General features: G+C 39.3%; 1 protein-coding gene across 1 annotated transcript; it reads right to left on the reverse strand.

Moving 5' to 3' along the window:
• Window positions 1-231: 231 nt before the first annotated feature.
• On the reverse strand, window positions 232-13,075 carry LOC107767125 (centromere/kinetochore protein zw10 homolog). Its single transcript, XM_016586047.2, has 14 exons — window positions 12,339-13,075; window positions 11,194-11,331; window positions 10,902-11,072; window positions 10,327-10,488; window positions 5,665-5,898; window positions 5,434-5,583; window positions 3,865-3,957; window positions 3,487-3,582; window positions 2,238-2,366; window positions 2,063-2,140; window positions 1,814-1,972; window positions 1,194-1,344; window positions 1,027-1,109; window positions 232-777 (listed from the first exon to the last, which is right to left on the reverse strand). Exons 1-14 carry the CDS (start codon window positions 12,900-12,902, stop codon window positions 694-696), a joined length of 2,292 nt encoding a protein of 763 aa, XP_016441533.1. The 5' UTR covers window positions 12,903-13,075; the 3' UTR covers window positions 232-693.
• Window positions 13,076-17,293: the final 4,218 nt, after the last annotated feature.

The raw sequence follows: 17,293 nt of genomic DNA on the forward strand, positions 1-17,293 counted from the left end.
AAGCTCACCAAGTTTAGGCATATTCTTTGCGCTTCAATTGAAATCTGAAACCTAATGTCCCATGGTTTTTGTTACAACTTTATGACTGTTAAGCCACTCTTGGTGCTCCTCATAGGTAGTATTATTACACTAAATGGGTGCGCATGCAAATAGTTGCAGTGTTTCAGCATCCACATTCAAAATTTGACATATTCAGAATGATGAACAAATGTTATGGTTACAAAGAAAGAATTTACAAGCGACTGAAACACCTTACTTAAATATAACAGCCCAAAAGAAACAGCAGAAGATGGGAGCATCCTTTCACATTACAGTTGCTAAATTGAGAAACTACAGTCCACTCTAATTCCCATCAACTCAATGAATCTAAAATGTGTCATTTGTCTGTCAGTTGTATGCTATGCTCATATTCTCACCCTTGTTTAGAATTTTCAAATGAAAGTAGACGTAAAATGAACCAATTTACACTTCACATGAAGACCCTATCATGTACATTCTCTGATTTGAACTACCAAACTTCAGCAGAATACATAAAAGAGAGCTTTTCTTTGAATATCGCTTAGAATCATTGGACATAGAAGGCTCCTGAAGTGGGGGAAAAAAACTGATTGCTTACTTTATCGAGGTTAAGAGAGATCTGACACAGGTAAACTCCTAGCTGTAGCAACCAAAAAGCTAACTGGAACTGAAAGCTCAGTAACATATACTTTCTATTCTCCGTAAGCACTCTTTCCGCAGAGGTGAATCTGCAAATATGGCTCCGATGAAGTCTTCAACCTGTAAAACCACCTAGCTAATGAATATGACATGATAATTCAAGAACAAAAGAAGAGACCCGTAATGCTCCAAACAAGACACTGCTTTAGGCCGATAGTTAGCAAATTACAGATTGTGTTACAGTTTTTTCTTTCTTTAGGATGTTCTGCTAAAGATCCTCATTCTAACTGCGAAGCACAGTGCACACAACCCAACCAAATATATTACCTTGTAACTAGCTTAATTAATGTCTGGTTTCTTTATACATACCTCTGATTGCGTAAAACCGCAGTTGACGAGTTCACCAGCCTCCCAAGCTTCAGTAATGGATTTCAGCGGCATGTCCAGGAGATCTATTCACATTGTCCAGCGGAAAAAAAATGGTAAGGTTGAGAATCATTTCCTTCTGGAATAAGCACTTCCAACAATGGGCATACCTGCTAGCTTGCGTAATTTCCGGAGGGATGGTATAAGATCATCAAGAGTTTGTGTAGGTGACTCCTGCAACTTTCCTGACTGGTTGATAGCCACTACAGAGTCCAACAAAGAAGACAGATTCTCGAATAGCAGATGAATCAGCTTTTGGAGCTGTAAACAAACAAATCATCCTATAAGGTCAAAGAATTGTAAGAAACCGCTTGCTATTTTTTTATTTTTTTAATCTTTTTTGGATGATAAGAGTGGGTTGCTCTAGTGGTAAGCACCCTCCACTTTCACCCAAGAGGTTGTGAGTTCGAGTCACCCCAAGAGCAAGGTGGGGAGTTCTTGGAGGGAGGGAGCCGAGGGTCTATCGGAAACAGTTTCTCTACCCCAGGGCAGGGGCAGGGTCTGCATACACACTACCCTCCCCAGACCCCACTAGTGGGATTATACTGGGTTGTTGTTATCTTTTTTGGATGAAGAACTGAAGGAAAAAGAAAAATAGCAGGCAGTCTTCATCCTTAAAAGAATAGCAGGCAGTAATCTGGTAACTTATTCTTGCACACAATTCGATGGCTTAATACATGCAGAGTCCGGAGCTTCCTGGTCAAATAACAGAAAAACTTTTGGTCCTCACCTGCAATGTTTCTTCTGCAGCAATATCATCTAGAAGAAGGATATCATTTGCTACTCTAGAAAAGACTGCCTCCAGCACCATGCTCATACTTCTCTTGTAGGCAGAAGGTAGAAGTAAATGGTGCCATATAATATATACTTTCTCAAGTATGAAAATCACCTGCAAGGAAATGCTTAAGCCCTGTTGTTAGGATTAAATATTTAATGTAAAAACCATTTCCAGCAGGAAGTACAAATCCCTAAACTGTACCTGGTCAATGCTCAACTTAGCAGATTCATATTGCTTCATTTGGTGAGTATTTTGAAATCCATCAGCCCCATCGATAGCCTAGAATCACGTCATTGCCAGCAAATATAATCACTGAGATGTATACAACTTGTAGGAAACCAAAATGTGCTTGTGTAAGCTCAGGGGGCAAAGTTACCTGTTTTAGGTTATAAATGACAAGTTTAATTTGTCGTTGTAAAACTTCTTCTGCAAGCAGCTGGAATCTTGGAGCCAAATCCGCAAAAACAACAAGTTCCTTTATTGAAGCTGGAAAGTCTGAGCGATACTGAAACAATTTACTGTCAGCTTTAACCAATAATGAAAAGGAAGAACAGATGGAAACACAAGTGCGAAAATACTAGTAGTACAATCAAGAAAGAGATGGAAGCTTGAGATTTAATGCCTTTCAATTCTTCAATAACTATGTTGTTGCTGTTGCTCATGTCATATTCAAACCATATATGGTGCAAAGTTAATTAGCATTAGAAAACCCATGGTTAGTGAGTGCATGCAAAGGAAAAAGCTCAGGCTCTCTAACTCAGCCAAGCTAAATATCGTAGAACTTGGGGAACTTCACTTCTTAAATATGCCATAGTATCCAAAGTAATGAATGCAAACAACGTTTGGCATAGATCTATGCAGCTATTATTGGATCACCCATCACACCTGTATCATACAGTGCTAGTTTTTGAAAGACCAAATATATCCTCTGGAACTCTCTTTACCCATAAAAAATACCTCGGGTGCTCACATGAAGAATCAGAAATGGTTGGGTTCAGAACAGAAGGTCATGCTGGAAGACACGCCATTACCTTGGAAAATCATTATTCATAAAGTAATAAGATTTTATTGATTTGGGCAGAAACAACCTTATACAAGAAGTATACCAAAAAGTAGAAAACCTACCAAAAGAGATGGTTTTCTAAGAGTGACAAGCAATCTTCTAAACATAAAGGAATCTCATGGGAGCACCAAAAAGAAATAAGGGATAAGAGGCTATTCCTCAACCTTGTAAGATCATGTAAGGATATGGTGTTGTTTTTTTCTGCTCCTATCCTAAAATTAAATTTAATCTTTTCGTATTTGGTCCGCACCAAAAACTACTTCCACTTTCTTAAATGAAAGTTTACCATATACTATATGACACGAAAAGTCAAGACATGGCATTTTAACTAAATCCAACTTTTAAAATCCTTATTTTAAAATTTTGAAACTAACAAGATGATTGGGTGCCCTAGTTAAGACTAAAGAAAGCATATTTCTTATTTTTCTCCTAATCACACCAAATCAAACTGGACACCTATTTCGGATTGTGGGACTATTTTTTTCGTGCAGTAGGACATGCGAAACAAGAGCAAATCAAATCAACTAAAACAGAATGAAGATATTTTTCCATCCATGCTTACCTCAAATGCAAGTCCAAGAATCTCCTGCGATAGATAGTGACAATCATTGTGAATAAGAACGGCAGAATGGTTGATGGAATCAAGCTGCCTTTCGAACTTTCCAAGTCAAAACAAGGGGAGAAAACCAGAAAAAGAAAAAAAGAAAAAAAGAATAACCATTAAAAATATAGGAATTATGCTCATGAAAAAGGCACAAAAAACAGACACCAAACTGCCCTTGCCCTGAAGGCTCAGAAGGTTGTAATAAAGAAAGAAAAAAGAAATATTTTGCTAAATGCATTCACATATGTGCAGGAGATTGAAAAAGGTCGGATAGAAAGGAAAAGCATGTGCTGCACGGGTAAGCTTCTTTATGATGCAGCTCTCTTCTGCAGTTACCTTGACAGGTATGACGGCTTCATAAAGAAGTAGAGAATCCCTAGCAGCATGATAGAATTCCAATCCCACTCTAGGAGATGACAAGCAGACATCCTGCATGATCGGACCATTTTCCACAGGGGTCATTAGATGAAAGGATGTGGGAGAAAGTACAAGGTAAAATAAAAAAGTAAGAATGGGTAGAAGAGCCAGAGAAGCAAGACTAGTAAAATTCCTTCAACTGATGACTATCAAAGACAAAAGACATGCAAAATATCTTAGCATATTCCATTGGTTTCAACTGAATCTGCAGCTTAAAAACACAATGTAGCCTTCATCCATTAAACGAAGGACTTGCACATCACAAACAATTGAAATATGAAGACATTATAAATTAAGTCAGTATACTTTTGGGTTTTGTTTTACTAAAATGTTTAATCAATGTTATTGAGGTCAATTACCCTGTTAAAGACATAAACAAGTATATATAAGTAAAGTATGTTCTCTCTTACAACTTAAGCTTTTAGATAAGATAGTCCCACACTTTAACATGGAATCAAAGCAGGCAGAGGTCCTGGTTTCAGGTCTCAGCACCACCTATTATAAAAAAGAATTTCCACATGCTTGACCCGTGAAAAAGAATCGGGTTTGCACGTGAGGGGGCGTGTTGAAAACATAATTAAGTAAATAAAGTGTGCTCTCTCTAACCGCTTAAGCTTTTAGTTAAGATGGTCACACGCTTCAACAATCCCAATTTTCACCATGCACTCCCCACACAGTGATCAAGACTTCAGGCAAACAATTTTTGGAAGAACATGCCTTCTATGACAAAATTCAGTAAAACATGATACAAGATAGCTGATGGTGCACAACTGTTCTTTCTTTTACTTTCTTTGCTCATACAGGAAAGGGGGAAAGAAAATAAAAGAACACTGTGAACTCATGCAAGGGAGCCTGGACTTCATTGAAAAGAGATTAACCCTGGACTTCATTGAGTTGATAGTGGAATAACATCTTTTTTTGGATAACCGAGAAATCCGCAAGGGTCAGTGGCTCACTCTTTGAAACTCATGGATAATGGACCCGTCCCTCTGCCTTTCTCCACTTAAATAACAGAATTTTATATGGCAAGGTTCAAACCCGTGACGTGCCTAACCCACATCATGCTCTGCGCTCTTACCACTAGACCAAAGCCTTGGGGGCTGGACAATAACATCTTAAGTATTGATGCTATTCGAACTTAACCTCTCACATCAAAATTTCACCCCTCCTATATTTCACTCAGTAACACTGGAATAGAAGCTAAATATAAAGCACCTTTATTTGGTAAGTCAATTCAGAGGCTTCTATATTAAGATACTTCATGATACGAAAGAATGTACATTAATAGTGAAGAGGAGTTGATAACCTAATTATTACATGAAAATACAGAAAATAATGCCAAAAGAATTAAGTAAACCTTGGCCCTATGAGTTGGCTAAAAAGGGAAAGTAAAGGAGACAGAGGGGAGAGAGGTGAAAGTAAAACAATTTGGTTTTGCCCACATGTAAACAAAACTCTGTATGATTTTTTAAGCTTCAGTGAACTGACCTTGAGTGTTCTGTGAACTACCTTCATTAGACCTAAACCTGCTTCGGACACCACACATCTCTCAGATGTAAAAAGCAAATCGACAACAAGGTCAGATGACCTTTCAGCCTTTTTATCATCCTTAACTTTAGAGTGTCTCCTGGTACCATCCTGCAGAAAGAACTCTACAGCACATTCAAAAGCTAAAACATTGACAATTCAAAATGCAAAAGTATAACACTTTGTACTTACTTCTGGAAGGCGGAAGTCAGACTGTAAAAGTAGATTTCTAGCCTTGGCCAAAATCTCAACCTTCTTCCTGGATGCAAAATGGACCTCCACATTATCAGCGAATTTGCTCAATCTTTCATCCTTGCCATCAGAGGAAGCAATGAACATTAACTCCTTTAAACTTTCCTCAAAGTCAGATGTGCATTTTATGATTTTCTGGAAGTCAGCCAGTTTGGAAGCATCATCAGGCACGTTCTGAAACAAGAAATATCAAAATTGTGAATTCAACAATAACATATACCTATCATTAACTTGTATATTTTTTTCCTCAAAAAAAAAACAATAAGATATACCTAGCATCTAATAGAACAAAGTCAACAATGAGAATTATGCATGCTAATCAGCTGTTTTCTTTATCAAGTGCTATCCAAAAGAATAAAAACCAGTAAACATTTGATGCTTCATTAGTCTGATAATGCACAGTGCTAGTTATCGCAATATTCCTAAGATATAAGAAGATATACTAAGGAAAAGAGAAGAATACACACAAGCATGCCACTAAAACACTTGATTCTTCAAACTGGTTCTTAACTGCATTGCTAAGTATCTCTGACTAAAGTCACATATCGGTCACACCCTATATCACATGGACTCAGTTAAGGGTACAGATCTCATAGGGGTGTAAGTGTCTAATAGGAGTACGCTCAGTCAGAGGCGGATCCAGGATTTGATGACTATGGGTGCCACTGCTTTTAATGCAAAGCGACCACAAGTGAAGAGATTGAATTTGGGTGTACCTTTAGTCAGTTTGATCCGTTTTGGATCAATTCAGTTAGGTTTGGTTCGGTGCAGTCCATTTTGAATTAATTCAATTCAATTCAATTTAAAAGATTTTTTATGCATAAACGAATATGTGATCACAAAATCGAATAAGTTTTATCCAATTCGGTCGAATTCTCTCGATTCAAATTCCATTGAATAATGTGATTAAAAATATAAAATAAAATTTTAAATTAGGAAATACACTAGTTCAATCTACATATAGCTAGATTAATACTATGTCTTTGATGCATTACTCAAAAATTTTCTAAAATCAATAAAATAACATTAGATGGATAAAAAGAGGAAATGATTAAAATCACAATGAAATAAATTCGAAGATTTAGAGAAAGAAAAAGGAAGCAAATACATAATTTAAATAAATAATAAAAATGGGATTGTACAAAAAGAATGAATAACAAAGATGAAGAAATTAAGAAAAGGAGCATAAAGAAAAGAAAGGGAAGGGAAAAAGATACCAGTAGAACCACACAACCTTAAGAGTCTCGATCCTAGGTCTGTTATGTGGGGTTTCAATGACTTGGGGTGCCACCCATTAATTATGTACAATTGTTTGAGGAAAATACAAGTGCACATATAAGATTTTACCCGAGCGTCCGGGTGGCGTACCACCCCCAATCCCCTACATAGATCCGCACCTGCGCGCAGCATTTTGCTAGTTCATTTGTGAAATTTTTACGATTTGCACGAAGTACCATCTCACCCATTCAACATGGGTACGTCAATGCAAATGAAGGACCCATGTACATAGGTCACATCAACATCTTTTCTTCCCCTTTGGAGATGAAATGGAACTGAGAATAATTTCTACTCAACCAAATATGATATGAAAAGCATATATCAAAGGCATCATCAAGTTATCAAATCAAGAAAGAAGAAAACGTACTAGAGCAACTCAAACGTTCTATGCTTTTTATACCAGAATGAATTTTCAATTCATTGAGATAAATGTTGCAGCTCCCGTCAAATGGTCCTACTAAATTGGAAGAGTTGAAATAAATTAAGAAATAAGGAATTAAGGATATCATCTGAATTCAGAGATAGTAGCACTAATGAAATAATCTTTTCTTCCAATAAGTAAAGTTATAAGGAAGTACTTTTTTTATTTTTTATAAAGTTAGAAGACTAATGAAGTACTTATGCCCATTGGATCAAACCTTCATGGAAAAACAGATAATTTACATTACTTCAGCCAAAATAGGATTCAGCAAATTCACCGAAGTAGAGCCGTATGCAACAACAACAACAACCCAGTATAATCCCACAAGTGGGGTCTGGGGAGGGTAGAGTGTACACAGACCTTACCCCTACCCCAGAGGGGTAGAGAGGCTATTTCCGAAAGACCCTCGGCTCGAGAAAAAGAAAAATAAACAATAGACAATAGGTCAGTGACAGCAATAGAAGATAAAAAATATTAACAGCATCGTAAGAAAGAGAAAAATGGATTTAAAAGCAATAACTATAAACAACAATACTACCATAGAAAATAGTGAGGAAACTACATAAACCACTAACAACCCACAGCGAAACAACAACAGGCCAGCCCCGCCCCCGGAACAACCCTAACCTACAACCCTAATGCTCGACCTCCACCCCTTCCAATCCAGAGCCATGTCCTCGGAGATCTGAAGTCGCGTCATGTCTTGCCTGATCACCTCACCCCAATACTTCTTAGGCCGTCCTCTACCTCTCCTCGTACCTGCCAATGCTAACGTCTCACACCTCCTGACCGAGGCATCTATGCTTCTCCTCCGCACGTGCCCGAACCATCTAAGCCTCGCTTCCCGCATCTTGTCGTCCATGGGAGCCACGCCCACCTTCTCCCGAATATCTACATTCCTAATCTTATGCAGCCTAGTGTGCCCGCACATCCATCTCAACATCCTTATTTCTGCCACTTTCATCTTCTGGGTATGGGAATTCTTGGCTGCCCCACACTCAGCCCCATACAACATGGCCGGTCTAACCACCGCTCTATAGAACTTGCCTTTGAGTTTCGGTGGCACTTTCTTGTCACACAGGACTCCAGATGCTAATCTCTATTTCATCCACCTCACTCTTATACGGTGCGTGACATCCTCGTCTATCTCCCCATCCCCCTGAATAATTGATCCGAGGTACTTGAAACTCCCTCTCTTAGGGATGACTCGAGAGTCAAGCCTCACATCCATGCCCGCTTCTCCCGACTCATCGCTGAACTTACACTCCAGATATTCTGTCTTAGTCCTACTCAACTTGAAACCTTTAACCTCAAAATCTGTCTCCAAATCTCCAGCCTCTCACTAACGCCGCTTCGCGTCTCATCAATCAGTACTATATCATCCGCGAACAACATATACCATGGCACCTCCCCTTGAATATGGTGTGTTAGCGCATCCATCACCAGGGCAAATAAGAACGGGTTAAGCGCAGACCCTTGGCGCTACCCCATAACAACCGGAAAGTGATCCGAGTCACCACCCACAGTCCTAACCCGAGTCTTAGCTCCCTCATACATGTCCTTTAATACCCTAATGTAAGCTACCGGCACACACTTTCCCCTCCAGGCATCTCCAAAGAACCTCCCTAGGAACCTTGTCATACGCTTTCTCTAGGTCAATAAACACCATGTGCAAATCCTTTTTCCTATCCCTGTACTATTGCACCAACCTCCTGATAAGGTGGACAGCTTCCGTAGTGGACCTACCCGGCATGAATCCGAATTGGTTGTCGGATATAGACACTGCCCTCCTCACCCTTCCTTCCATTACCCTCTCCCAAACTTTCATGGTATGACTTAGTAACTTGATGCCCCTATAGTTGTTACAATTCTGGATGTCACATTTGTTCTTGAACAGCGGTATCATCGTACTCCACCTCCATTCATCTGGCATCCTCTTCGTCCTGAAGATAACATTAAATAGCGCAGTCAACCATTCCAAGCCTACTCTACCCACACACCTCCACAATTCCACCGGAATTTCGTCCGGCCCGATCGCTCGACCCCTACTTATCTTGCGCATAGCTCCCACGACCTCCTCAACCTTAATACGCCTACAATACCTAAAGTCTTGGTGACTCCCGGAGTGACCCAATTCCCCTAGCACAATGTCTATGTCCCCTTCTTCATTCATAAGCCGATAGAAGTAATCCTGCCATCTCCGCTTAATCTGGGCATCTTTCGTATGCATTGGCTCATACGAAGTAGAGCCGTATGCATTGGCTCATATTCTTAGCTACTTTATCTAAATCCATCTAGTAAATGATCTCTTTTAACTATATATATATATATCTTTAAATAACTCAACAACAACAACAACAACAACCCAGTATAATCCCACTAGTGGGGTCTGGGGAGGGTAGTGTGTACACAGACCTTACCTCTACCCTGGGGTAGAGAGGCTGTTTCCGATAGACCCCCGGCTCCCTCCCTCCAAGAACTCCCACCTTGCTCTTGAGGTGACTCGAACTCACAACCTCTTGGTTGGAAGTGGAGGGTGCTCACCACTAGAGCAACCCACTCTTTTGAAAATCTTTTGAAAAGCCAGCGAATCAAAGGACACCCAAAAATTGCCACAATTACCTATCCTTTCATCCAATACACAGAGCCACCTACCTTGTTTCTACATGAAAGGGTGAAGTACCCAAACTAACACATCAATTGATATATTTAGTGTTTAGTAATAAGAGTACTTGCAGCTGCAGGGATGTAGATAAAGTTAACAGTCCATTATAAACAATTTCCAGTGAAGGATCTCAACAATATCAAAACATTCATAATTAGCACAGAGGAAAGATGACTTCTAATAATTCAGATTGCAAAGAGCGTCCCCTATGTTAAGGCACAAGGGCATTGAATTGGACCTTGGAGAGGAAGTTGGATATTATCAAATCTGACATCCTTGGCCATGTTAATCTTCCAAAGCAGAGCATCCATGTACTATTTCCAAAGCACAAGGATTTACCAATAAACTTGACGATATCAACAAGAACAGAGTACATGCTTCCACCATCCATACTGTCAACCTGCATGTTGAGACAGGAACTGGGTTATTATGAATTTTACTAATTAAAACATTAGTACCAATTAGAGTCCTCTTTTATGTCAAAGCATAAGGGGTGGATTTGTTTGTTTTCATTTTATAGGTAAAGCAAGTTGGATTCTTCAACTTATAGAACCAAAATTAACGCAATAAACCCAAAAAAAGGTTAAAAGGTAGTTTGAAGAACTTACAACCATGTGCAAGTAAGTGGATTATGTTATCCAGACAAAAATCATTTAACTTTTGAAAAAATATTCAATTCTTCTCAGAATGTCAAAGAAATTGAGCTCTCTCAATATAAAACATGTTTGATTCAAATTGAACTGATGCTTTTGCAGAAACAGACATGTATAACTAGCCAAGAGGAAGAACTGCAGTATCGGCATCAAACATTACATTTGGGTCAGCAGATGGAAGTATCTTCAGATTTGCCTCGGCACCATTCCCAGACTCCTGATTAGTCTCTTCCACCACAATAGTTGATCTAAAACTCACCACTGGCGCAATTACATGTTTAATCATCAAATCTGCTACTTTCGCCAACCCATAATCCACAATACCAACTGCCTAAAAACGAAAAAATAAGATATAAAGTTAATCACATTTGCTCTAAGATTTACCAGAAATATTAATATTCCAGAGTCACCCTCAGCTAAAGTGAAAAGGGAGAGGCATAGTTCAAACTCACATCCATCGCTTTTAAAACTGTTTGGAGCTCAATCCCATCAATGCCTTTGATGTTCGATTGATGCTTCAGGTGAACTGTATTGTTTTCTTGCTCAAACCGCACAGCATTGTCCATACATCGCAAAAGCACCTCTTGCATCTACACACCCAAATCCAATTCCTCTAAACAAGAATCACAGAAACTAAATAAAGATCACCAGTATACCATCTTCTGTTAACCCCCGCCCCTGCAAACTCCCAAAACGCGTAATTACAAAAGAAACACAGGAAACGCACAGACATACACATTACAAAATTTGATTGGTGACATTAAAAAAAAATCTTCAGCAATGTCTTGGCTAGTTTTCTTCACAAATATAGCTCATTAACAAACTCATTGCGAAAGCGGGGAAAAAGAGAGCAGCAAGACTGATCTGGAAACTGACAAATTTAAAGCAGTTTCCTTGCTGCCACATCTAGATGTTACAAGAAACAGAAAATACAACTGCACCAGACTGGACATAGAGAAGATCTGACAAACTGCTTATATTTTTTATAAGGCTGATAAAATGCTTATATATCATCAATCAACTATGTCTCAATGCCAAACTAGGTGGTGTCGGCTAAAGAATCCTCCGGAACACTTCCTCCCTATTCAGAACTATTTCAAAATTAAAAATCCAAATCACTCTCCTTACTGGCACAGCTAGAACTACGCCTCAATCCCATACAAATTGCTACTTCAAAGTGAAAAGACTAACTTTTTATACATCTCAATAATTTAATCGATAAACTAGCTTCAATTCACAAACTACTTAGTTACTCTATCTGTTCAGGCCCATTTCTTTCCAATGTATCTCCATACGGACATCAAAATCCCTACTCCAGAATAAAAAGACTACTTTTTTTTTTATAATAATTGTCTCAATATATTTTCAGTAAATAGCCCAAATATTCCACCACACTCTATAAAAATAACAATGACAACTCACAAATGAGCCTCAATCCCAAAATAGTTGTTTAGCTATAAGAATCATCAATTTCTAACACCAAAGCTTCAAATGTTTCACCAAAAACATAACAGAGAAAAGAATTTAAGCAAATTTATTTCCTTTAATCCTCTTAACAATCAAACAATCATGCACAAAAACAATATCCAAATATTACCTCCTCAAAACACTCAGTCCACTCATCCTTTAACAATCCGTAAACCAAAGGTTGCCTCTCCTCAAACGCCGCCGTTTCATCACTACTCGTTACCAACACTGCCTTTAACTCCCTTAACGCTTCCGCCGCTTGCTCAACTCTCCCTACCTTAATCTCCTCCTTCACAAACCTGAGTTTATCACTCAATTCCAATATCACAGCAAGTAAGCCTAACAATTCCCTCTTTTCCTTCAACTCTCTGTTTCTTATCACAATGTCATCAATTACGGCTTTGGTTTCAACTTCAACTGGATGATCCGAGATGAGCTGGATCAAATCCGATACTTCAGAAGAAAGATGTTCGGATCTCAAAACGACGTCGGAGCACTGGGTGAAGAGTGTGGAAAAGTCGGAGTAATGTGAGAGAATGTATTGCCGGACTTTGGATTTTATATCGACGGAACGAACTTGTAGACGGTCGATGAGAAGACGGAGATCCGGGGCGGATAACGGCAAGGTTACATCATCGATGTTCGATGATGAGAGTAGATCGCGAACGTCGATTGAATTGAACAGGACATCCATGGCTCGCCGGGAAACCCCTCTCCCTTTCTCTCTCTCTCTCTACAATATAGAGTGATCTGTAAATGTGACCCGTCCAACCGGTTTCGGGTTTCTTCCGTTTTTCTTTTTATATATATATCCTATGTAGTTCGGAAAAGGGCACACATATACCCCACTATTTTTATTTATGGTTTAGTCCTGTACTCCGTTATACTTTGCATTCAGATATGCCCATGTAGTCCATCAAAGTTATATATTTGTCTCTATTTTAATAGAGACTGAACCAACCCAACATTAAAGAAAATTCAACCTGAACCCTTGCCATTAACCCCCGATCCTATTCCCTTTTTACTCTTTTTAAAAATATCCCCCATAAAACTAAATAATCAAACACACCCCTCTCTAAAATCCAGAAAGCGAAAAAAATGTGTTCCAATTAGGGTTTTTGGTGGTGAAAAGATTCTCGATTGAAGGCTCTACAGTTATGTTATAAAGGTGCTTTCTTTCTTCAAAAAAATATTAATCCAGTTTAGTCTAGCTGTGTTTCATCATATTTTGTCGGAGTATGTGCATATCTATTTCTTGTTTCGAACTAGGATTATGTGGCTTTTGCTAAATGTGCTTATATCTGTTCTTATACTTGTTTTTAGTTCTATTTTATCGATTTGTTGTTACATTCTCATGCTCGTGCCTTTTTTTAGGTGGTACCTTAATTTTTGAATGTTTGTTTTTTTTTTCATGATTTTTATGAGTTTAGTGTGTTGTTTTCTCGATAACAAAGGTGTGGAACCTCAACACATATGAAATTAACAAGCTGTTTCACAACTCACACAACACAATATAGTATTATATGAAGTAGCCGACGACGAAATAACATCCAACGTCTGAATACTCCTCCACAAGGAGCGCTAAGCTGAAATGAACATATCCGGCCCGATATAGAGCCCACATTCATATCTAGATCCATCCACGGACCTCAAGACGATTCGGATCGCACCGTACTAGTCTAATAATCTTTCAAGGGTTCATAATAACCCCCTTTCCCCATAACACACAAGAACAACCATCATATCCGGAACAAACCTCCATAGTCCACAATCAAATGAACCGAGCGCCCTCCAAGCATAAATTCTCACATGAATAATAGTACCACAATTTCCATACTTGGTTTTAATCTTCGATCAATCAAGTGACTACATGTCACACTTATACAATCTCCCCATAGGACGTGCTCCCATGACCTTTCGCACCGGATAACAAGTCTGCACATCCATACCACCGGCCGCACAATTGTTGTAAAGCAAATCAAAAATCCGAAATCACTACTTAAAGCCCCTTACACGGGACACCGATCTTAGGTGATGCTAAAGACAATACCATCTTACTCTAACCATCTGAATCCATTCCCGCTCATCCGAGCTCTTGACATTTTTGTCGATACCAAACTACAACCTTGATCCTCAACTTCCTAATCCCATGCCGATCACTGCACTTAATCATGCCAATGCGCAAGAGTACAAGAATTTCATCTTAACTTCCGAACTACTAATAGGGTAAACACTTCATCACATAAAAATATTTTACTTAACTCATTCCAAGAGAACCATCACAACACGCGACTTAATCCTCGTATCAACAGAAAATACCAACCTTAAGTAGTGGTCTAAACCACCATAACCCATCCGGGATCCATATGCACATAACAGGTCATAATACTCGAAAGCCTTCAAATAAGATCGGTTACGATGACCGTCAAACCTCGCACGTACCGTCACAACTCACATGAATAACCCAATACACTGAAGGAGCTGATCATTGCCATCATTATGCCAATTCAACCATTGCTAACCAAACCCAACTTCTTCTAATTTACTTTGGATCTTCCTTAGAAATAACAACGACTCCTTTATCAATATAACGAACTCAATCCACACTCATCCCGAGTGACCCCATTTCATGAGACCACATTGTCCCCAAAACCGACGAACCATTTCATACCCTCCTTGTGTGCATAATCGCGTCTTCAACTGATACACCTATTCTGATGATTTTTCTATAAATCCAAAGTTACATGCTCCCCTTCCTCTTATGATACCTTGTAGACCAAAGGTAACACGGAACACTCCAAGCTCCTTTATCATAATCCACTGCAAAATCTCGATATTCAACCATATTATGGACTCAAAATCCTTAGACACCATACCTTAACTTTTGAATCTACTTGGACCGTTATTGAGAGTCACCCATTCTGACTTGGTCCCGAATATAACCAACTCCAAGGCTCCGCTAGCACATGAGCACCCTCTCAAAGAAGCACCTGGCTGAATCATTTTCCTTGTAACTCGCCTCTATACGAAGCATAAATCCTGAGTCTTCCCAAAGCCCGAGATGAATCTATAAGGCTAACTATAACAGACATTCCTCAAATCGCTTGCTCAAATTACCACTGATGTTCCCTTTCCTTAGTCGTAACAACCCATCAATATACTGATACCCAAAAAACCTTACAAATAGACGACCATGCAATCCAACTATAGGAGGTGGGACTCTCTCACTTAGCTTGAAGCTACTATTGCATAAACCAGGAACCCACCAAGATTCTTCCTTCATCGACATGATCCAGCACAATCAACCCGCCAAATTTCTCGAAATCCTTCTATTAACCTTTAATGAACACTCCGAACCACTAGTCACATTTATATATTTAATCTCTTACCGGGTAGCCAGTAGAACTCTTCGTAGAAGCTTCATCAGCACCACGCGATCGCTAACCTGCTCATAGGAGATAACCCACCTGTGGAAATTACATGCCGACATATTCCCACAACGCTGCAACGAGTACAATTACCACGAAGCCAACAAACCATCCTGAGCCCGTGCTCATCCACCAGTTGTACAAGCCCGTTCACTCTCCATTGGCATCAACTAAACGTGCGAAAATACATTCCAATCCAAAGTCATGTTGTATCCTTTTTCATATTAAGCTACCCCCTCCTGTCACACCCAATCCTCCTCAATATAGCAGCCAATATTCCAAATTAAGCCCTTAGACCTAGTCACTGTCCACCATGAATCCCAATCACTCTAAAATTTTCTCAAGACGTGTAGCTATCCTACCCGGTAACCCATATGCTACCTTGCCACTCTCCCACTTTGGTCAAACCCTCTCCTTTAAGCAACTACTCGACTTCTGTTTCTCACACTTGGCCTTCTCGGAACTTAACCACCACCAAGACACTTCCCACATGTCCTTCCTCATCTTTCGCTGCCCAGTTGTTGCCTTAAATCAAAATCTACCTCTATAGCACTTGAACCGATAGATTGCTACCAACTTTAAACCCTTACGGAAATCATCTTTCTCGAGCCATCAATAGCGGGAATGTCGATTCGATCCTGAACCACTACACACTACGACCTTTGACAGTCGCTTTCTCGGCACCATTTATAATACCCTAACCCAAGGGGAATTGAAGTAAACCATAACACCGACGAACTTAACACATCATAACCAATCGAGGATGATGATGCCACATCACAGGCGAAGATAACACCACGCTAAAAAATATCGAGTCCTGCTACTCCATCAACCCAAGTCTGAACATTCTTAGTTCGATTGCCTTTCCTTCGTCGGAACTAAAATACTGAATCTCTGAATCTCTGAATTCTGCACTAAGTAAACCTCATTTCAAGTCATTCACTACCCCGAGACATAGGCAAGCATCCTACCATCACATCAATACTGTGCGATAACAACTCATGAGCATCATAGCAACCTGTGCATAGCCTCAAAGCTCTAAGAAGTACAATTACTGAGCTGAAATGACAGAATATCCTTCCACAAGGCGACGACAATATCCCAATCAACTACGTAGGGAAAAATATCCCGCACCACATCTGTAGTACAATTACAATTCCTCAATTACCGATTTATAACCAGTACTTCATGTCGCATAAGATTGAACGGGAAAGAGACGGAGGCATAAGCCTCAAAGGAATCAAATCGCACGATGAGGAATCAAGAAGGGAAGTGCTCCTAACAGCCATGTAGCCTCTCGAAGATAAGTACAGACGCCTTCGTACCGATCTACAAGACTCTACTAGACTCGCTCATGACTCGTGAGACCTAAGTGTACCTAGTGCTCTGATACCATGTTGTCACGACCCAAAATTCGTTAAAGGTCATAATGGTGCCGAACACCACTGTCAGGCAAGTCAACACTAAATAGTTAATTAAATTCTCATTTTAATATTTTTGAAATCATAAATTTACTTCAATTTATCTAGTAAAAGATGAATTTATAGAATATAACAATGTTTTCCAATTTCAGTACTGAACATCCCATAATCATCCCAGAACCCGATGTCACAAGTGCATGAGCATTTTCTAGGAATTTAAAATAAAATACAATAAC

Source organism: Nicotiana tabacum, chromosome 13 (assembly GCF_000715075.1).
Source record: "Nicotiana tabacum cultivar K326 chromosome 13, ASM71507v2, whole genome shotgun sequence".
Taxonomy (NCBI): domain Eukaryota; kingdom Viridiplantae; phylum Streptophyta; class Magnoliopsida; order Solanales; family Solanaceae; genus Nicotiana; species Nicotiana tabacum.